The following is a 22500-nucleotide window of genomic DNA, read 5'->3' as shown; positions in this document are numbered from 1 at the left end:
TCCGGCGTCCCGTGCTGGACACGTACTCATCCGGGTGGAATGCTTCCGCTGCACGGACGGAACACCGAAATGCGATCATTAGCTGCTGCTGCTGCTGCGGATGCTACTTTTGCTGCAACCGAACCGATGCTGTGTGCGAGTGTTCCCGGTGGAAAGCAAATGGGAAAACCCGCGTGTAGATGAAGGCAGCATTGCCCGCCCGTCGTGTGCCTTAGAAAGAAGGGCTTATGCACTCTCCCGAGAGGGGGCAGACTGTGCGAATCTGGACGAATCGAAACCCGTTCGGTCGTTCGTTCGTGGGGTCGATTCTTGTGGTCTAGGAATAACTTCCCTATATAAGGGGCAAGGTAAACCCTTTGAGACCGTTGGAGAGCGAAGCAAAAGAGAGAGAGAGAAAGAGAGAGTAGAGAATCTATCCAGAGCGATAGATCGACGGCAGAAGATTAGAGGGACACAGAACCAGATCACGGGCATCATTAGAGGTGCGCGCCGGCTTCTTGGACGCCTGGAGAGGAGATGCTATTGTGCGGTGGGTGCGTGTGGGTTGTAATCAGGCGGAATAGATCTCCTCCTTCATGGCAGATGTTCATGGCAGTGTGCGTAAGCTAGGCGTGCGAGCTCATGATAGTTGCTAATGTTCTTAAAACTATTCTGGAGACCTGAAGAGAACTATTCAGGCAAGGCTTTTAGACTTCTGGCACTTTTGGAGTTGTATTGCTCCCATTAGCATCTAGCATTAATAGTTTTATGTTATTCCATTAAGTTCTTGCTTTTTGTGACACTCCGTCCATCGGGAGTTGTCACTTTGCACTGAGTGATCTAATTTCTAACTACCAAGACTTCTTAGAGAATTTTTGCCAAATCATCTAGAACATGGTGTGACATCCGCCTTAAGGGGGGACTTCGGTATTTTCGGGTCAGAAAAGCCCCGTTTTTGACGATTTTTTGTGACGTAACCATTCAATTTTATTTTTTCCAGTAAATGGCATATTAATTTACAACTTTGGAAGAATATTTGGTATTGTTTTGAGCAACATACAATGAAAAACTAATCCGTGGCATCAAATTTTGGTAGTCATGTCGTCGAAAAGGTACTTTTTACTGTGCCCATCGTAGCGACATGCCGAGTCATCTGTAATATAAAAATCGTTATTCGTTAGAAAGATTATAAGTTTATCTAGGTAGCCCCGGAGAGTTTTTGTTAATTTTCCTATTTTTCGATTTTTGGCAGATTTTTGAAGTTGAAAAAGTGATGCTTTTTGCGATTCTGCCAACAAAAACGAGCTTTACACAATTGTTTAAAAAAAAGTATAAACAAATTTAATGAAATTTCGACGGGGCTACCTGGCATAAAGTGTACAAAGTATGTGTTAATAATTTCAAATTGATCTGTCCAGTAAAACAGTTGAAACCGTTGGTTTTGGGAAACGCTCTTCAAAGTAGCGAACTGCATGGCGCCTTGTATGAAACGCGGATTTTCAAAAATCTATAACATTGTGAGTTTTGCTTCGATTGGCCCAAAAATTTTACATATTACTCTTGAAAGGATTAGCATTCAGGAAAAAATGTTAAAAATATGTGTCACAAAAAAACATAAATACCGAAGGGGGGACTTTAAACTTTAAAGTATGCTGGCGTTGTCTCGAATTCACTGCATTAGCGACTTAAACAAAGTGACTTAACCAAAGTGGCCGTGGTCTCGAGACAAAAGAACCAAGGCCCTCGATCCGGTCTCTCAAGCATGCCAAAGGAACACGTTCCGGTTCCCCCGTGGGGCAACGGGCAAACAGAGCGACAGAGAGACGGAGCGAGAGAGATGCAGAGTGCAAGAGTTAGGTAAAATAGAGAATCGCCACACAAATGTCAATGACACTTTGTTCTCTCTCGCTTGCTCTGGTTCTCTCCCTCTTCCGGTAAGTGTTCTGGTCGTCTGGGCACATTCTCTCTATGGTGTTTTGCGCACACCGGCCATGATGATTGGCGGGTTTCGGGTTCGCGTTCGCGCGCTGTGCGCCAATTGCGGCTGCTGGATGATCATGATGTTGGCTCAGCACGGGCGTTTGTGCGGCAAACGAGAGACAGCGCAGCATGGTGATCGCGAGGAGCGTTCGGTTCGACGCAGTAATAAGCGTACGACCTCTTTTCGACCGTAGATCACCGAACGAGTCCGAGGAGTGTATGGTTTTAGAACGCGATCTTGGTCCGGCTGGTCACCTCTGTCTGTCCAATCGGCCAATTAATCGATTCGGTAGGACCCTTTAGCTTTCTATCAACCCTTCAAATTCAGCTACCAGAAGATATCGGAAATGGATTGATGAATGCGATTGATATTACGAGAAAGCCATTATTGGAAATACGTGAGCGCTCTGGACAGCTGCGAGCTGCTGGAGTCCTGTAGCGTTCGTTGATTTATCGCTACTCATTAACCGAAACCCCCGAAAAATGAAGAAACTTCCCGAATCTTATCCCGACATTAATTAATAACAAGCAACTCCTTGCGCGCGCGCACGCCCGTTCGAGATGAGAAACGAGCAGAAGGCAGTCCCCCTCATCCCCCTCGGTCACTACGCTATCGAGCGGCCACGATCGCTCCGTGAGAGTGCCTTGGGAAAAGGGGGGGTAATATAAAATAAGCAAAAATGGATTGGACACAAAGTGCACAGTAATCGCGTATGTGCGGTGTGTGTCCAATCGTCGTACCCCCGGTACGCGGCCATAACTCGTCGCTGATTGCGTCATGTCGCGCGCGGTCGGCGCTGTCTCTGGGCCCCACGGACCCTCGGAGCTCGCGGAGGCCAACACGAAGAGAAGCTAATTATTTGCCATACTTGCCAATTTAATCTCGTGGATTCGAGGCGTGCGAGCAAGCGCGCGCTCGCACAAGTACGTCGCTGCCGAACACAAAATGGCCGCCATCGGAATCACATTTCAAACTGTTGAGCGTCGTCGTCGTTTGTGGCAAAGTCATAAAGCTTGGAACCATAAACTGGCGGAGGGCGGAGTGGTTGATGTGATCGGTGTGATCGTTGCGGTGCGCTGTGTGCTGCACAGCAACGACGAGCTGCTGGCTTGGGTTTTGAGCTGACCCCAACCGAGTGCCCTTTGCCGTTAGGAGATGCCCCGAGGACCGTTCCTTCGTCTTTGTGCACGGGCGACTCTTTTGAATGTGATAAATATTTATCAGATGAAGGTATATTTGGGATATGCTGTATGGTAAAAATTTGTAAAGCATTCCGGGGGACTCCCGTCCCTGTGCGTCCTTTTTGGCCGCGGGGTGGTACTCTTTATCGTCAGTGCAACAACCAGCAGCAACAAACGGACGCACCGGAAGTGACCGCGTTTATCGCGAACGTACGCTGCTGTTGGTCGTTTGTTTGAAGATTATCGTCCAACAGTGACATCGCTTGACTTCCGTTCTGACTCCAGTGGCACCGCCAGTACGGAAGCAGGAGCAACAGAAGGAGAAGTAGAAGTAGAAACAGAAGTAGAAGGTAGCCCTGGACATAGTTGCGTAGAGAACACATTCCTTTGTCTCGTACACCCTCGCAAGATTGCAGCAGCAGCAGCAGCAAGAGCAAGAGGGGAGAATGATGGTCGGTTGGTGGTGTATGCGTGCGCCAAAAGGTTATCTTCCAGCTCGTGACTTGCTGGCGTTTTCACAATTAGTCGTGGAGCGGCAGAGACTGGCGGACTGGAATGCCGCCGCTGGAAGGGAGAGGGCTACACATTCCAGGGCGCGCGGCCACACATTTTGACAACCAATTGCCGTCCGTCACGTTCGCGTTGTGTATATGTGTCGGCGTGTTGGGTCTCTTCCCTTGGACACTCTGCCACCCTCTGCCTCTCCTCTGCTGATGGATTACTCAAGCAGCCCTCCACCATTGCCAGCGCGCGCGGACCGGTTAATGCCGATAAGAGAAGTCGCGAAAAGCAAGGGTGGAAAGGGGAGGGGGGGGGGGAGGAGTTTTTGGCCCCGAACTCACACTCCTCGGGCTCCTCGTATTATGTGGGAATGCATAATGCACACGTCCACGGGGTCCATGTAGAAGGTGGACAGTGGGTCCAAGATGATGGTGGTCAGAATTTTTGGGAAGTAGATCCGCAGTAGTATACACTGGCATTCATCAGGTTAATACAGGGATCCAAGAGATCTTCAAATGGAACAAGCCATAAGTGTTTATGGGACAAAAGATCAAGAGTCTACACATTTTGTGATCAAATTAGTCCAGCATTAAACCAGCATTAACACTTTTGTTGTGATCTTTTGACCTCAAGACCTTAGCTCTATGCTGGTTCGACAAGAACGCTAGAAGGACGGTTCGAGTTGCGCGTTATATCCAAGTTGTATTGGATTTCATTCGTTTCGTTCCTTCCTTTACCCACTTGAGATCGCATGCAGGAATGAGTCGGTTCGGTGCTTTCGTCGATGCTCTTGCCCTCTCGTCAATTCCATGCCAGCCTTGATGTCCCAAGCTCTAACGATCTCGCGCAAGTCGCATTGTTCCAGGGGTATCGTGGTGTCGCATTTCTTCACAGGATTCGAGAGCCCTTTTTATGAGCTGTTTACGAAAAGCAAGTGTCAGCTGCAGCAGCACTCTCGTTCTCTCGTTCTCTCTTATCTCGCTTCTTATCCGTGGCGCAATAATTGGTTTCCGGTGACGCACGACTCAAGTGTCTTACGTTGCATTTCACTGCATTTGCTCGATGGCTCGATGTCCGGTGGGGTGCTGTGAGTGATGCTGTGCAGACGCCAACAGTTCAAGAACGCCAGCAATGATTGGGACACTTTAAGGAGTAAAACATGGTCCCATGTCTGCTCCTTTGAACCCCATAAACAATCAGAGAACTGAGAATTCTCGGTTTCGGTCACAAGTTTTGGTCACAACCCGATCCCATGGTGCACCACTCGAGGGTGTCACTTTGATGATATGCTTCGCTGACTGACTGACTGGCTGGCTGGCTGGCTGGCCGGCTTGTTGCGGTCCGGTACGGTGCGGTGCGGTGCGTTGCTGGTTGACATACCATAAATACATCGTCGAAACCGCTGTGTGCATGGATGTGTTTCGGCGCCGTCATCACCGGTCCGGGTGGGGGAACCATTGTGTGTTGTGTGCCCCCCGAAGCACAGGCGACCGGTATTGTCCGCAAAAACCACGAACCGGAAATCGACGTCAAAAGTGAAGGTGCCGGAGAAGAGATGCGCGATGGTTGGTGGTGGCAGCTCCGGTGGCAACTTATCGCAGGTCATATGCGCCCGCATACATACCTGACTTTACGATTCCACGATGCTGACGACGAGCTTCAGGGCGAGGTCTGTTGTAATGCCAAGAATGTTGTGCTGTTGTACCCACAGTGTCCGAATAGCTTTCCAAGTCTCTAACTTCAAACAACGCGCATGCTATTACCCTCTTAAATGTTTTATAAGGTTTAGTGTTTGAAATGATATCGAAATACTAGATGCTTAAGCTCGCAAGAACCTCAATATGGTACACCATACAGGACCAGCTTGGCTTGCTGGTGTTGGTTAAGGTCTGGTGGTAAGCATGGTCCGTTCGTCGTTTGGGGGTGCGGCTTGAAGATCAATCTCTTTGACAGCTTTCCTTCCTTTTGTGTTTCCAATTTCATCTCACGTCCTCCCATCCCCAACCCATTCTCTCTACAATTCAACTCTTTGTTGTCGTCGTTTCAATCGACTTTGCATCAAAAGTCGTACGACGACATCGTCGCCGTCGCCGCCGTCATCCATATTGTGCAGCAGCCGTTCTGACGTTTGATTCTGGCACCCCGCGTGTCCAGGGTAATTTCGGGAGCTCCGCCTTTCCGCCAGCAGCATCACACCCTCCTTCACCGATGGCATTAATGCTGGTTTATTGTTTTTCCATCAGCGTGTGTCTTTTGTTCATCCGCTTCTTCTGAGGCTGGGCTGCTCTCTCTCTCTCACTCGCTCTCTTTGTCTCTCTCTCTGTGAGGCAAATCTTCTCAAACTTCGATCAATGCTCTTTCTCTCTGCTGCTGCTGCTGCTGCTGCTGCTGCTACTCTTGTCTTGAATATGCTGTGGTCTTGTCTTGTGGAGATATTGCTACTAGACAACATTATGACCAAAGATTGTGTGGAAGTCTCTGGACGCCGGACGGCCAGCCCGTTGGTCAAAGTTGGTTCCCTCACCCGCAGCGACAACTACCAGCATCACCACCGGGCCATCTATCTTTATTAAATTCAAATAAAGCTCGTCGTAATGTATTTCAATCAATGCCACACCGAGTCTATGCCACCAACATCGACCATCCGTGGAACTTCTTCATCTTCCACCCATCAACAGCAGCAGCAGCAGCGTCGTCACGTTGTTTGTGCTGCTCAAGATCGGTTTTAATCCTTCCTATCCATCAGCTCTGCTAGCTGTGCCTGGTACTCGTGGAGGCGGATGCCCTCGAGCTAATACTTCCGGCAGAGGAAAAGATACGGTCCATTATAACTTTTTTCGTTACCGAGAAAGTGATAGCGCTGGAAGTGAAACGGATAAAATAGGAAAATTATAATACTCCTAGACATCTCTTGCGCCCTCTTTCTCCGTCGCCATTGCATCTCCGCAGCAGTTTATGCCTTTTATTACGACGCAAAATACTGAAAATAGCCGCGCGGTGCACTAAGGATGCGCGTTATACCGGAGCCGATCATTTCGGATCCAATTGCAGAAACCATAAAATGACCACAGCGCTATTTCGAGATTGTGTTCGGGGATAGTCTGTACGTTCGCGGAATGGTTCAACAGAACGCGTCACTGCTGCTGGAGCGGTTTTAATTTCATTAGTCTCAGCGTTCGAACCATTTTTCGAAGGAAATCAATTCAATTCACATCCCTCCATCGGTCGGCGTGTCCATGCCATGCCAGCTCACCAAAGCATCTTATAACAGAACCTATCGCCTGCATACACACCGCGCCCTCTCTGGATTCATCTGTTTCGCCGTTTTTGGGCCTGATTCTCCCCAACCCCTTCGCTTGTGCATGCGCTTTTATTTGTTCATATGGCTTTAATTCAATTAGCCCCAGCGATGAACGCAACGTCCGGTGACGGAGAATCGCGGACATTCTATCTGCGGCCGCACTCAGACTGCCATACAGCAGGGGGAGGCCCCAGTTGTGATGAAGCCGTTGATCCAGCGCAGTGGGTTTTTTCTGCTGCTGCTGCTGGTGCTGCTCTTTTCATCACTTTCACGGTCCGGTTCCATCATTCCCGGCTGATGATGAGGGAGAAGCGTGATGATTCAATGTCCGATGCAGACCGAGGAACACTCAAGTACCTCGGTGCCTCGCTGGTTCGCTGGCTCCACTTGACAACAAATTTGAAAACTTATGCTTTCTGCTGCAGAAGGATTGTTGCGTTCCGATGCCCGATGATCCTCTGCAACATTGTTCTCAATGGAATCCTTTCGCCGGCCAACGCGTCCTGTAGGGAGGAAATGCATTAAGCGAGGAGCGTGGCCCATTCTTGGAGCATCTCTTGTTGGAAAATGCATCGAATGAATAGTTAAAACCACTTCTTCGGAAACCTTTCAACGCGCTCCAGCAGCACCACGAAGCATTTGAACTAGGCAGCAACTTCGAAACGACCGCCTTTCCATTAGCCTTCTCGACATCGCGTGGATGGTGTAAAGTGAATTTGTTAATTACTTTGACATGAATTTTCCATGTTCTTTCTCTCTCTCCGGTTCGCTGTCCGGTATTGGATCGGTTTAATCGGTTCGATGCTCCCGATTGTTCGAGAAGGAGAGAGAGAAAGAGGGGAGCCAGTAAGATGACAGTTCTCTGACTCACTGCGAGAACCACACTTACACTACTTCGCTTCACTGCCTTTGGTTTTCTTTGTTTCCAGCAGAATAATCGGTGCGGCTCTTGGTGCTGCTTAGAACCAGCAATCCAACATCAGCATCATTACGGTTGCATGAACTTCTCCGAGAATATCGATTACAAAACTCCCCCCCGGGATGCTGATTGCCCCGAGAGCAGTGGCGTTGTGGCGTGTAACTGCAAGAAATTCAATTCATAAACCCCCTTTCTCTAACGTCTCCATGTCCATTTTCCTTTGTTTGCAGTGCCCAGAAAGGATTGGCAGCGGCCGCCGGTGTAGGACCGATCGTAGGTGCTGGTAACATGTCGCTAACGGGCGGCAGTACGGCGGGTAGCGGTGGCAGCGTCGGCAGCGGTGGTAGCAGTGGAGGAGGATCAGCCGGAGGTGGTGCAGGCGGTGGTACGGGCAGCTATCACAGTCCCTGGCAATGGACTACGATCACTGCCACGGGCGAATGACAGTATGGGGCTCGTAAAGAGCCCGCTGTTGCTGGATCACAATCGCAAACGGTTGTTCCACTGAATCAACAGCAACACCATAGCAACAATCACAGCACTAGCAACAACACGAACAATAACACCTCGAACAACAGCAGCAGCAACAACAACAACAGTAGCAACACTGGCAACAGCAGTAGCAGCGGCAGTAGCAACACCAATGGCAATGGCAACAGTGCGAATGCTTCGAACCATAATTCCCATAACTCGACTTTGGACGCGATGGCCGCGGCTTCATCCTTCCAGTCCCCTTTTGGCAACAACCTTGGCAACCTTTTGCAACACCAGCAGCAACAGCAGAGCCAACAGCAACACCACCTCCAGCATCAGCAGCAGCAGCAGCAACAGTCCCTCCAGCACCACCAACAGCAACAGCTACAGCACCATCAGCAGCAGCAACACCTTCAGCAACAATCGGCTATGATGAGTAATGCCTCGATGATGCAACATCAACAGCAGCAGCAGCAACAACAACAACAGCTCAATCATCATCAGCAGCAGCAGCAACAACATCATCAGCTTCAGCAACAGCAGCAGCAACTTCAGCAACAACAGCTCCAGCAGCAGCAGCAGCAGCAACAGCAAAGCCTCTCAGCAAGCGGGAACGGAACCAGTGGCAGTCACCTAGCAACAGCCGGTTCGAATACCGCTCAGCAACAGCACCACCACCATCACAGCAACCATTCCCTCAGTGCGGCCGCCCAGAACGCGGCCATGATGTCGCAGCGCAATCCATTCGGATTTGATTTTAATCATTTCCAAAGCAACTACTAAGCGACCGCTCGCATCGCATCGCGTGTATTTGTGTGTGCCCCAGCGGGCTGATCGTTCTACACCGGAAAAGGCTGTGCTAGGATAACGACAAAAACGGTTCCCTCCAGCGCCCCCCCCGCAGAGAGGGGGAATACTTCCTCTTACTCCCAGGTATGTAGACGCCATTGGCATAGATACGATCGCGAGAGCGAACGAACGCGAGCACTGGAACCGGGAAAGGCAGATAGAGCTGCCTTGTGCGCTTTGCTGGTGATGAAACAGCGCGGGATATATTCATTTAGATTGCATCAAACGAACCTTTTCTTTGCGTGTCTGGTGGGGTTGTTTTTGGAGTGGACCTCGGGATGGGGTCCCGGAGTATGATGGCTCCATTTATTTATCTTCCTTCTCGCGCATCGTCGTTGCCGAGCCACGGCCGGCGGCCATTTTGGATGACCCGCGTAATTTTCCGGTCGCCATGTTGTTGTCGATGACGGTGGTGCGTTTTCTCGCGCGCGCACCACCGTCTGCGTTGTCTTTTATTTATTCTTTTCGATTGCAGATTGAGATCGTTCGGTGGCGTTGGTGGTTGGTTGGTTGGTTGCTGGTGGTCCCAGTGTTTCCCGTTCGCATTCAAACTCTGGTTAAGTGGCGTAGTGTCCTGCTGCTGTGCATCGACACCATCGTCGTCATGTCGTCATCACGGTGGCCGATTTGATGTGTTTCGGCGTAGGCCATCATGCGCCACCGAGGTGCTGTGTACATGCAATTATAGAGAGTTTCGATACCACCACCACCACTTCCCGGGTGGTGGCAGAGTTCCCCCACTCTTCTCCTTCATCATCGTTTGTTTCAATTAGAGGGCACACCGGACGGACGGACGGACGGTGGCAACGGTGAATGTGAATGAAGCGCTGGCCGTCACCGTCAAATAATATGCGGGTTGCTGATTAGAAACCACGTCATCGTCGCTGTCGTCGTCGTCGTAGCACGCAGTGTGTGTCCACGGCAACGGGAACGCGTTGACGACGACAGTGACCGCTGGGAGCTAGGCTTCTGCGATGGTTTTCAGTAACAGCAAATTTGAATTAATTATTGCGCGCGCTGTTTGATTTGTGTGTGGGTGGGATTGGTGGGTGGCCGCAGGCCGATGATTTGGATCAGGCGTAGGTGGGTGAAGACAGCATACCACACAGCGTGCGACATGTGCTGGTGGACACAAGCAGCACACCTCCCTGACGTCCAGTGCGCGCTCTCGCCCTTGCGGCGCATCCTTTGATTTTCGAAGGAAAAGCGTCGCAGCACACCACCACCACACGCTACACAGCCTACTACTACTTGTTGCCAAAAGGCGCACCAACACAACACGGTCACCTGTCATGCCCGTAGCAACCGTGCCTAGCCCTCTGTCCGCGAGCGAGATTAATTTCCGCGATGTTGGGGCGGCCCTGTTCCTCGATATCGTGGCCCAATTCGCTCGCCATTGTTCTAGTGCGCAAGCACTGTGTGTCCGTGCTATAAGCCCAAGAGCGCATTAGATTCTAAACAATGCTTCTCGCAAGTCCGCGAACGTTTCATGCGTGCGTGCGTGCGTGCGTGCGTGCGTGCATGTGTTGCTGAAAGATTCCCGGGGAAATTTCGATCTTTTGTCCTCGCACGCAACGCAATCCAGCACCACCACCATCATCAATCCTGGAAATTAAGCCCCTGGGTTTGGGATGCAGGAAATAAAATAAAGGCAAGACACAGCTTGCGGGAAGGAAGAACTAGAGAGCGAAAGGGGGGACCCACACCAGGCGCACCCGCAGGCCATCATCAGGCGAATGGAAATATCGTATTTGCATTTTGCATCCTGCTGGCGGGGCACATACACGCCCGGCTGCTGCTGCTGCTGCTGCTGGTGGCAGATCGCGGACACTAGCCCCGGTGAGGTGCGAGATGCAGCCAAGGGTCGGGACGAGGTAGTTAATACTTGGTGGTTGATGCTGCGCAAGAACCGCCATTCCTCTTTTCAACGTTATCATTATCATGGCCCGGGAACTCCGTGGTCCCCTTTTAGGACTCTGTCCGGTCCGGTCAGTCCGGTTCTCGATACTGATGCTGCTGCTGCTTGTTGGTTGCTGTGGCTCTGTGTGTGGTTGGCCGGCGTGCGGTTAGCTCGTTGTGCTCGTGAAACCAGGATAAGAGGGCAGACGAGGCAGTCGTGGAATCGATCGAGCGCAGAGGTCCTCTGCAGGACAGAAGCAAAGACTACCTGGGCAGCACAAGGGGCCTCTGACTGAGGACGGCCATAAACAAACTACTGCTTGGTTTGTGGGAGAGAGCGAGAGAGAGGCAGATCACAATCGTCCATCGTCCCAGGGCAGCCAGCAGCACGTGCACACACCGTTAGTGCGTATGTGTGCGAGTGCACACATACACCACACGTACACGCACCAAAGCGATATTAGGCGCAGCATTCGCTTCTTCGCCATCTCGGAGGCACAGGAGTGGTTTGTGGTGCGACGGTGGTGCGCCATATTTACTTGCAATATATTATGTTTACCATTAAAACCGTCAACCGATGTCGTCGTCGTCGTCGTTGGAGTCGTCGTTGGAGTCGCTGGCATATCCACGGCATCATATCGTCCGCACGGTCCAGGTGACTCCACCTTTTTAGGGGGAATTGGGCGCCCTGGCAACCACCGCCACCACCATCATCATCATCAGCAGCAGCAGAGGCTGATTGCGCGGTGATGCAGCCACCAAAAAGGAGCTGCTGTTAGGCCTCTCCCCATGGCCATTAGTTTGCGGAGTGAGCTAGACGAGCTCCGGAGGTAGGTGCGTTGCGCGAAACGATCCTCCAAACGGTGGACCGGTGCCGTACATACACATCGAACCTCATCCCCTTTTGTGGTTGTTCCGGGCCAGCATCAGCAGCAGCAGCAGTAGGCCTCATTGCGTCGAGAACGATGCGTGCGCGTGCGATGTGTGTCCAATGTTTTTCGTGGTCATCGAGCCATCGAGAGCAGCAGCAGCAGCAGCGGGCCAGGGCCCTGGAAACGCAATTAATACCGAGAGAACGGAACGGGGAGGATGGTCGGTCGGGCAGGTGCTCTCCAAGTGCACCGTGCGCCAGGTACGCACACACTCGCATGGTTGGCCAGCACGCCAGGTCCTGGCTCTTTGGGTGCTTCACGATACACCCCCAGGAACTTCTATACCTTGTCCCTCGCCCTCTCTGGCCAGGTGCGGTTTTCTTGTCTAATGCATCATCGATATCCGCCATCGCTGGTGCTGGTGCTGGTGCGGTCGATCGGTCGGCCCCCGGTGCACTGTTTTCCACGAATTTTCCATTGCCAAAAGGAGGCATTTACACGAGGGTGGAGGGAGGGAGGGTGGTGGATCATGCTTCATGCGTTGCTGTGAGAAGGAAAGGTCGTCGGTCGATGCATCGTCCCCGAAAATCCTCCCAAAATCCTGCACAGAATGGCAAGAGGGAGCGAGAGAGAGAGAGAGATGGGGAGTTGTGGAGAAACATATTCGTGTCCTCACCCTTCCTCCTCCCACTAGGGGTTCATGTGGCGGAGATGCATCCTGTGTGGCTGTGTGTGGAACGTTATTGCATTTCGTCGACGCCGACGACGACGAGGAGTTCACCACCCACCGAACGCCTCGTTCCAATTCGCGCTCTTTCGATGGAAAATAAACACCCCCTTTGGGAGGGTGTTTATACTCACAGACACATACAGGCACACATACAGACACACTAACGCGAGGTAGAGAGGGAAAAGGAGGACAACAGAGAAGGAGACTGCCTGCGCTATGCGTGGCCATCCTTCGGGCTCACCACCACCCCCCGGGGGGAGGGTGGTGAGGTGTTGTGTGTTGCTCTACGCACTTCTATGGTCCCCCTTTCCACCCTCTGCTCTGGTGCTCTGGAGCACCACCAAACTCTGGAGGAAAGGCAGCCAGCGCGAACGCGTGTGCGCGCGCGCGCGCACCTCGGTCCCGGCAGCGGTCACACACATAAGAACGCTTCACTTCCGTGTTCCAACGGAGAGAAGGAGGAAGGGGGTGCCACGCATTGCAAGGTGTCCTTCTCGCACACAAGCCCGCGCGCGTCTGCACCTTCTTTAAAGCTTTTTCTCATCGTACGCGGTGTTTGGTGGGAAAATTTGCCTTTTTCCCGGAAAAGTTTAGTCGCTTTTGTGTCCCCTCACTCCTTCATGTGCCCTTTGTCGCTTGTGCTGTGTTGCCTCTGTTTGTGTGGTCGGTCGGATGAACGGATGTAACCATCCGCGAAGAATGTCGCTGGTTTCGGTGTTGTTTTTTCTTATTTCCGTTTTTCTTTTTGTTGAAATCATCCCTCCAATTTGAAGCAGTGATCCCCCCGGAGTGTAGCACAAAAGCGCACACTAGAAAGAGAGAGAGAGCAAGAGAGAGAGAGAGAGAGCAAGAGGGAGAGGGGAGAGCATTACGCACACAAACAACACACGCACTGCACAGGAAGAAGGACACACCACCACCATCACCACGAGTATACACACCAAAACCGCATCGAACTTTGGATAAAACTTAACCGACCGAGGGAACACCGACCACCCAGCCCCCTCTTTCGGTCACGATGGAGGCGCACGGCGCGGCGCGAGAACAACCGGAACTTTGGGTGTCCGTGTCTTCAAGCTCCAAAGAGCTTTTTAGAGTGTATCGCGACCGAGAGAGAGAGAGAGAGCGAGAGCGGGAGAGCGAACGAGAGAAAAGGACACTCGTACGGTGGTGGTGGTCGAACGGAGAAGAGCTCGACTTCCCTTTTCCGAGCGAATGGCGCGCGCGAAGCCCGCGCGTGTACTTCCTGTATGGTGTGCGAGATGTAGGTGTGTGGGTGTGTGAGATGGCCGCGACTCAACCTCTTCCCCTCCCTCCCCACCCCTGGCCCGGAAGGACCATTAAAGTCATATGACAGAAAATCAATAATACTGGAAGAGAACGTCACTCTCTCGCTCGTTCGTTCTCTCTAGCTCTCCCTCTCTCTCTTTTTCTCGCTATCTCTCCCGGATGGAACCAAGACGGATGGAGACGCCAGGGTGGACGGGACCACCAGGATGAAATCCTCTTTATGTATGGGGAAACATTTTTCATCTTTTCACAGCAGAGCTCAAAGCTTCTCTCCGGGCTGCTCGCGGGCAATGCGTACAGAAGGGTGGGGTGAAGAAGCACCCTCCACCCACTCCCTCGTTTTTCGGGGGCGTGCGGATTTTCCTTTGTTTGCCCAGCAGCGGATTGTTGGTGCACGCGTGTTCCCACGACATCGCACAGAGGGACCCTTTGGCCCTCTGGTGGTGGGTTTTTGGTCTTTGAGAGTTGGATGACGGTGGCAGGGCAGGCGGTAATCCCTGGGTAGCTAATCCAAGATCAGGAAGCTCCACTGGTGGTGGTGCTGGTGATGTTGGAGTTACCGATCGATCGAGAGGTGATGAGATATTGCCCTACCGAAATTCAATGGTCTGTCCGTCCATCGTATGAAGATCCTTATCCCGACTTCCCCTTGCCTTGTGGGAACAGGTAATGTACCTAATGAAATTCTGTGGCTCCCGGGGGCCACAGCAGCAGGCCCAGTAGCTTGACCATTTTGCGCACTACCATCGGTCATCAACACCAGGAAGCCAGGGGGTCATCAGCGAACTCTTGATGTGGCACTTAATGTGAAGTTGCGTGGGTTCGTGCGTCATTAAAAGTAAATTAATGATAAAAATCACTCCTTCTATTTTTCATCACAACAACTACTACTAGTAGAGCCCACTAGAGCTACTCCACGGAGTACAATTGCATTCCGCAGTCGCACCTTAATCCCTGCGCATCTTCTGCAAACAAACGTTGGAGCACCACCGTTTTCCTAGGGTATGAAATTTCACAATTTTCCGGCCTGCTTAAAGATTAATACCGCCGACCTTTTCGACCATCAAGCCATCATTAGCCGTACCCACCCTCCCGCGAGTGTCGTGTCGTGTTGTTGTTGTTGTGCATTATTTGCAGAATCCGCGAATCACTCGAGTAATGATTATGACCAATGGTAATCGCACAGCGCAGTGTCTCTCTGTGGGTGTTTAAGTGTCTGTTGGGCAAATATATTTTTTGGATTGAAGCGCAACTAGAGCACAAACCGGCACCCAACCGAATCTCCTCCTCACTCGGCCCTCTCCCAGTACCGATTTCTATGTTCCAAGCGGTCTGTCAGTCGCGGCCGTTTGCAAATTGTGCTATTTTCGGTTCTATAAATAGTGTGCCTGGTTGCGGCCAGTTTTTCTGCGGCCGCCTGGCCACACATTGCTTCTTCTTCTTCTTCTTGTGTCTTGTGTGTGTTTTTGTTTTTTTGGTGGTGGTGATGCGTTCGCGATGAGATTTATGCACTCACAGAGTAGTGCACTATTCTGTGATCGTACCAAATGGTTGCGATCGACGCAATGATACAGAGAGAGAAGCTCTCTGGGTCGTGTTCGTTCACCTCTAATGCTGTGTCACCTCTCGCGAGCCGAGGGCCTGTCCGATTGTTCTGGAGCAATTCAAAATGGCGTTCTAGCGATCAGCTTTCAGATCGATCTACTCCAGAATCCAGAACACCCTCGCCTATTCGCGTCTTGTTTATTAAGCGAGAACCGAAACGCTTTGATGATCACGTGAACACAGGGGGGTGTGCTGCTGGTTTCCCCGTACCCGGCCTCAGCTTGTGTTTAACCAGCCGCCTAGGCGCGCCCTGCTAGACAGCACAGACGGACGGGTTTCTCCTTTTATTACTTTCGCACTGGAGACGATCATCATCAGTTCACGTGATCGCTAAAAAAAACGGTTCGCGAAAATTCGTTTTCGACACAGCCACAGTGCCGGTGTTCTGTGTGCAAACACCACGCTTTAACCTTGAAATGGTGCCGAACCACCATGTTTATGACCGCAGAATGGAGGTCATTACTCCGATGCCACGTTCTGCCGACGAAGCAGTAATAGTAGAAGTCCCAAAACTCCGACGCCTTTGTTTTTTTGTTGCTGGGAGATACAGGTTGGGGCGCTGTTTGTCTCTTTAATTTGTGAGAAGCAAAACCTGAGCGCTTGTCGGAGCAATGACAAGCGTTCTCGCCGTGCGCCACCAATTACAACCCGTTTCTTTTGCAGGTCTCCGCGCTGCTGGCTGTAATCCATCCGCTGGAAGGGGGTGTGAGGACTGAAACATGTATTCAAATGTGAGTGCAAAGTGTGCTGCCTGCCTGGTGGAACATTACCACCATCACCATCCATCTGTCTTGATACCAGCCAGCCAGTACTTGGATTTGCGGAGCGGAGTGGAGCTTGATGATCATCACTTGTTCGTGGTGCAAAACTTGGGAATCTCCCGATTTTCTGTTAACTCACCACCGCACCTCCCGTGTGCCAGAGAAGGGTGACTGGAAAAGCTCACAGGCACGCACGGGACCATACCCGAAATAATTACCAGTGCCATGGTGCCATCGAGTGAAAAATGACTTGGCGAAAGTTTTGGCACCAGCAGCATTTTTTTTTGTCGGTTCGGGGGAAGAAAATGGGTAAATCATGTTCTTCTTCAGTGCGTCTCTCCCCCGGGCGCCGTTATTGGACGCTTTTCCGACGCCCTTCCGCGACACACACGAGTCGCCAGCGGGGGAATAATAATAATTTCTTTCAATCCATCCATCGGAGCGATGGATGCCAGCCATCCATCTATCCTATAGCGTGGTCTCTAGGTTGTTGTTGAGGTGGTGGTGCAAGCGGGTTGTAATGGTGTAACAACGATATGGTTTTTATGCTGAGCACCCGGAGAAGCGATTAATCTTTCTCATCTGCACTTTTCAATAATGATAAATGTGGCTGCAGCTCTCTCTCTCTCTCTCTCGTTCTCTCTTTCCTCCAACCAAGCACCACAGAGCAGAACATGGAATTTGGAAGGAAAATGTGGCAAAGGGCACCCAAACAGTGCAACAGTCCTACGGGGGGAAATAGTTGCAGAGTTTTTTTTTGTTGCTGGAAAAATGCGCTCTCGATCCATCATATCAGCGATCGATTTGCATCGATTTCCCATTCCTCCCTTCGCGTTTCTCGCGCGGTTATACCTTTATGCCAATGGGAGACTGACAAAGGAATGTCTGCTCTGTGTATGTTAAAGGGCTATCCTCCACCCAGGAATCCGCCAGGAATCGTGCACCAACCAGTGCCCTGGCTCATATTCCTGCTGGATATTGATATTTTATTCATCCGGAGTCGATGAAATCCCATTCAACATGTTTAGTAACCCCGGTAGTATCCTTTACCATGGAGTATGGAACAACAGCCAACAACGAGTGTATAGAGAGGGCAGTTCGCTCGCTCGCTCGCTCGCTCGGTCTATTGTTTGCCGGGAAAACTTGCTTGCATAAATTGCACTTTTCGCTGCCAATCAATTAGATGCTGCTGGGGCTGGAGTCTCTCCTGAACCGATTCATGGCTTTTTTTACTTCTTTTCTCCATTTTCTTTCGCCTTGTGTGTCTGTATCAGGAGGGGGTTTTGTGTGCTGAGCCACGGATGGGTAACAAAATAATTGATCGCACTAATGAAAATAAATAGCAGCGCAATTAATCATTTCGTGTTCAATCATAAATTGTCGGTGGCTGGGTGGGGGTGAGGGGGTGAGGGTATGTTGTCTGTGTGCTCCTCTTGCTGCTGCTGCTGGTTCAGATCTCGAGTTACACCACCTCGTGGTTGGTTGGTGATGGTGTTTTCGGGGAGAAAACTTTTGCCGCAACTTCTATCCCGCTTTCTGTTCCTCCCGCCACGTTCCGGAGGCTGGGGAAGAGTTGTATAGAGCCATTTACACCATATTCTTGGTTTAAAGTTTTCCAGCTGCAGCAAGTTTTTTTGTGCTGCACTACCGAATGCACACCAACTGCGGCATCGCATCTATCTTTATTCATTTAAAAGTTGCTTTCGTTGTTGCTGGAAGTGGTCGTTGAGAGGTGCATCGAGAAGGGAAGCGAGGATATGCACTGGCGAGTGTCCTGGGGAGGGGGTACGGTGCTACATCCCATCAAATGGCATCGGAATCCTTGCTGTGTTGCCGGGAATCCTTTTACCGCTTGTGGCGCGTCCCTCACGCGCATGGCGGCGAGTAATTTGAAACTCTGTGTGGCTCTCTCCCTCTGTGAAGGCAATGTGTGTTCTCCTCGCCTTCCACAAACTGTCTGCACGTGATCGATTGGAAATTACAAATAAATACGTGGAAAACCCCCTCCGTGGGGGGCGGCTGATGGGAGAGGAGAAGATCGATAAAAGCATTGCAGCACGCTGATGGCGGTCATGTAAGAGGTTTCTTCGTTTCAAAAGGAGATGTGGCCAAGTATTTCTTGTCGTTTTTGACAGAACCCTTTGGGATGACAGAGCAGTTTTCTTACTATGGAACAATTTCCTAGAATACCCTTCGTTTTGCTCATACAAACCTCGATAATTGGGTCACCCACCCACCGAAGGTGCTTCCCAAACGGACGGGGATTTGTCCGCTGCTCCCCTGTTGGTCCTTTTTTTGGCCACAAACACATTCCAGGGGGACGTTACTGTTGTTGCCCGTGGAATGTACCACAATTAGGGCGGGAAACCTCCCTTATTTCGGTCAATTTCGGCTTTTTCTGTTAATGAAAATCCCACTTTCGTTCCCTCTCTGATCCTGTATAGTAGTGGTTCGCTGGAAACATGGCTTCAAGGAAGGGATCGTTCGGGTCGTCCACATTCTTGGCACTCCCCGTTGGCGAGAAACCTGTTGGTTGGTTACTGTCCAGGACAATTAAACGATAACAAAGCCAACCGAAAAGGTGTAGTGCGCGTGCGATGGTGTTTGTGAATTTCCACCGAAGAGAAAGCAGCTAAAGAAATCGCAGCCATTTGGCCATTTTCTTTCAGTCAACTCGGGTGGTTTCCTTGTATGATTGACGTTTGCTTTCGTGATCGCGATTTTCGTGCTGCTCAGCAGCAGCATCGCAGCAAACATTGCGTTTATAACACACCAGTCGGGCAGGCAGGCAGGAGTGCATAATGTTCACGCGGTAAACAATTCCCAGAAATTCGATTCGCTTCGTGCTGCACTAAACAACGTACACCCAACCCAACGCGCTGCTCTGCATCCCGCAGCGAGTGAGTGAGACGGAGATGAGAAGCATATATCCGCCGACCCACGGCACGAGATTTACCAGAGGAACGGTAAGGTACGGGGGGTGTCCCCCTGCCTGCTGCTGCTGCTGCTGCTGCTAGCTGTCATCTTTGCACACCGCGGCGCGCGCGCCTAGTGCATCGCCGTCGACTGCACATTGCATTTTCACATGCATTCACCGAAAACTAAAGGCCGCGGCGCAGCACCAGCAGCAGCAGCAGCAGCATGATGCATAAAGAGCGACGTGGCGTGGCGTGGCGCGCGGTGTTCGCTGGCGGCCATCGTCATCGTCGTTCATCGTTAGTGTCGAAATGGAAACCCATCTTTTCCGTCGTGCCCCACGTTCCGTTCTCCAACCGGCTCCTTCGATCTCTTTGATTGAACGTTGGCGTCGGTGGTGTTGGTGTGTGCGGCGGCGGCGGCGGCGGTGGCGGCCACAAATCGAAATTGCATCGATGCGCGCACTCTTCAACTGCTCTGTCCCAAAGAGAGTGAGAAGTTACTAAAGGGATAGGAAAGGAAGGGGGGTTGTGTTGTGGTGTTGGTGTGTGCGCCACTCCGCCTTACCAAATATGTCCTTTCCCTACCCTCTACCGGACCAGATGGGAGTCATGTCAGACACTAATGCACTTGCCCGCGGTAAGGGAGATGGGGACGGCTCGCGAACACACAGACCCGTGGTTGTGCTCCGTTATATATGTTTTTGATAACTAATATGTTACCAACAGAAAGAGAGCGAGAGAGCATACGACTGTACCAGAGCGTGACAGAGAAAGAGAGAGCGCGCCTCGAGTGAGGTTAGATTGCTTCGATGAGGAAGTGCTCGGAAAAGCAAGCTCTGGAAATGATCATCTTTCGCCAGCAAACGCCTGCTGCTCCATCACTATGACGATGACGCTGATGATGATTCGCGAAAGGCGTGTATCCCGCATTCTCGAACCATCAAATGCAGCAACGGCAGCAACATCGTCGAACATCATTCCCCCCAAAGGCCCGAAAAACAAACAGTAAATGTGGTGTCTGCGGTGGATTGACAAATCCTTCTCCAGCTCCATTTTAGTAGTAACCTAATGCTGTGATAACATTAGTCCTTCTCCACCTCTCTCTCTCTCTCATTCTCTCTCACTCCACTAACTTGTTAAGAAAATACAACTAAATCCTCATCAACCCCTTTTCCGCATTCCTCTGTTGACGCGATGCAGCACATCGGCCACAGCAGCAGCGGCAGCACCAGTTCACGGAGAAACAGGACATTGAAATTAGATCGCCTGGTTCTCCCGAAGTCTGTATATGTGTCGCTAACAACGGGAAGAAGACGAAGAAGACCACGTTCTTGTGTGTCTGTGTGTGGCGTCTCCATTGCATTACCACCTGATGACCGCCGTCGTCGCATCCTGGAAGGGGCCCTGTCGTTGAAACCGAACTGACCTCGCGTGCTCGTGGCTCCCGCCGACACGCACACGTGCCTTGTACCTCGGCCACCAATCCCAAACCCGGTCGTGGTGTGAGGCGCGTTTCGTTGGAACCACGGAAGCGCATGCGCTACCCCTCTCCTCGCTTTTTCCAGCGCTTTTCAGCATCCAGCTTGTTGTAACCAGCGGACGAGTGGACGAGCGAACGACCGCGTGATCCTCGCGCCCGAATTCGGAACCCTTTTTCGTGGTGGTGAAAGACACGTGGAGGAAGAAGCGCAATCCGGAGAACAACGAACCGGTGGAGCTATCCCTAGCCACCCAACCAACTAGTTTCCCCTTTTTTCCGGGCGCTCTATCCTCGCTGATCACCGAAGACGCGATATCGTCGTGTCCTTGTCGTCGTCGTCGTCGTTGTGGAGAGCTTTCGCTTCACACAGACACATACACAGGCAGGACACATGGGATCATGTGAGGAGACCTTTAGCAAAACACAAACCTAAACCGCCGCCGTCGTCGCCAACCAATCAGCAAAGTCCGGGAATTTTCGCGCAATCCTTGCTGCTGGCAGGGGAAAGCTTTTGGCGGGGAATCGGGAATTGTTGTGACTAAGCCACCGTCGCCACCTCGTGGAAGAAGCCCCCCAATGGAGGCCCCCCCGCCGGGGGTAATGCTGCAGCAACAACCTTCCTGGCCACGTCGGTCCGCTCTACAACGAACGAATTGATGAGAGGTTGGACGGAGTGGGTGGTGTGTAGGTGTGGAGACCGAAGGCTCGAGGGTACTTGTATCAAGTGTGCTTTTGTTTACATGCTGCCAGGCTGCCTGGCTGCCTGCGAGCTAGAACTAGCTCTCGCGTCGCTGCAGGCAAGGCGACTGTTGTTACTGTTGATTGATGGCGGTGGTGAACGGTTCGGTTCCGATGAGGTGAGGATCCGCACGCGGGCGAGGGAGTAAATAGGGAATGCTGCTCTCTGGTGCAATCAATCGCTAGCATTTCGCATTTCCCGGTATCGAACCTCTTACATAAATTCAATAAATTCAATTCCCGGGCACGCCCCGGGAGAAGATCGGTTTGGTTCAGATGGAACCTCTCGGCCGCCTCAGCCACCATCTGCTGCTCCATCTGCTCTGGGTGCACTTGTAGAGCTCTGCAATCATTATTCTTTGTAAATCGGAAACAGATAACAGATGGTAGAGGTGGGCGTGGGGGATGGAATTAAGCCGCTACTTTCGAGAGAAAAATCCGTTCGCTAAGCTACTACGGATCGAAGGAAAGGGGGGAAGGGCGCATTCTCTCTGTGCGATCCAGATCATATTATTGCTGATTTGCTCCGGAATAGCAGTTTACCAAGAACCAGCAGGTAATCGCAATCCAGTGCTCGCGCTCATGCTCGCATCTACTTCTCCACTTCTAGTACTTCTAGTGCGACCGTCTGTGAATAGCTAATAAAACGGTTGTTTCTCATTACGAAACAGGTGCAGGATGCATGCACGCTGGCGGAAGGACATGCAGAAGGCGGCAACGAAGCGAAGGCGGAATTCGCTTGGTTAAGCAGGCAGCATAACAATTGGCCCGTTATTGGAAAATGGCAATCCGCCGGAGCGCACATTCCACAAGCGCGCAGCACCCTTTATACCCCTCAAGCCGCTAGCAGCCTACACTTCGTATATATGTGTTTGTGTTGCACCTGCCTCAGAGGACGAAGCCCTAGCCATGTTAGTTTTCCTTTGTACCCTGTAGCTCTGGAACACAATACAGAGGGCTGCAAGGGCTGGAACAACACAGACGTCGAACACAGGACAGCCCGGACAACATTGGACGTCGAT

The 22500-nt window shown here is 51.5% G+C and overlaps 2 protein-coding genes across 2 annotated transcripts in view; both read left to right on the top strand.

Annotated features, from left to right (window-relative positions):
* Positions 1–8351, top strand: part of LOC126579334 (uncharacterized) — a 28463-nt gene extending 20112 nt beyond the window's left edge. The window contains exon 3 of the mRNA XM_050242824.1: positions 8093–8351. Coding sequence (XP_050098781.1) covers positions 8093–8306 — 214 coding nt within the window. The 3' untranslated portion in view covers positions 8307–8351. The remainder of the gene's footprint in view (positions 1–8092) is intronic.
* Positions 8319–22500, top strand: part of LOC126573943 (protein kinase 4-like) — a gene marked incomplete at its 5' end in the record, with an annotated part of 17418 nt that continues 3236 nt past the window's right edge. Inside the window, 2 exons of the mRNA XM_050233772.1 lie at positions 8319–9269; positions 22150–22500. The exon at positions 22150–22500 is cut by the window's right edge and continues 3236 nt beyond it. Of these exons, the coding sequence (XP_050089729.1) occupies positions 8319–9119 (801 nt within the window). The remainder of the gene's footprint in view (positions 9270–22149) is intronic.

Source organism: Anopheles aquasalis, chromosome 3 (genome assembly GCF_943734665.1).
Source record: "Anopheles aquasalis chromosome 3, idAnoAquaMG_Q_19, whole genome shotgun sequence".
Taxonomy (NCBI): domain Eukaryota; kingdom Metazoa; phylum Arthropoda; class Insecta; order Diptera; family Culicidae; genus Anopheles; species Anopheles aquasalis.
This window is presented reverse-complemented; position numbering and strand designations above follow the sequence as displayed.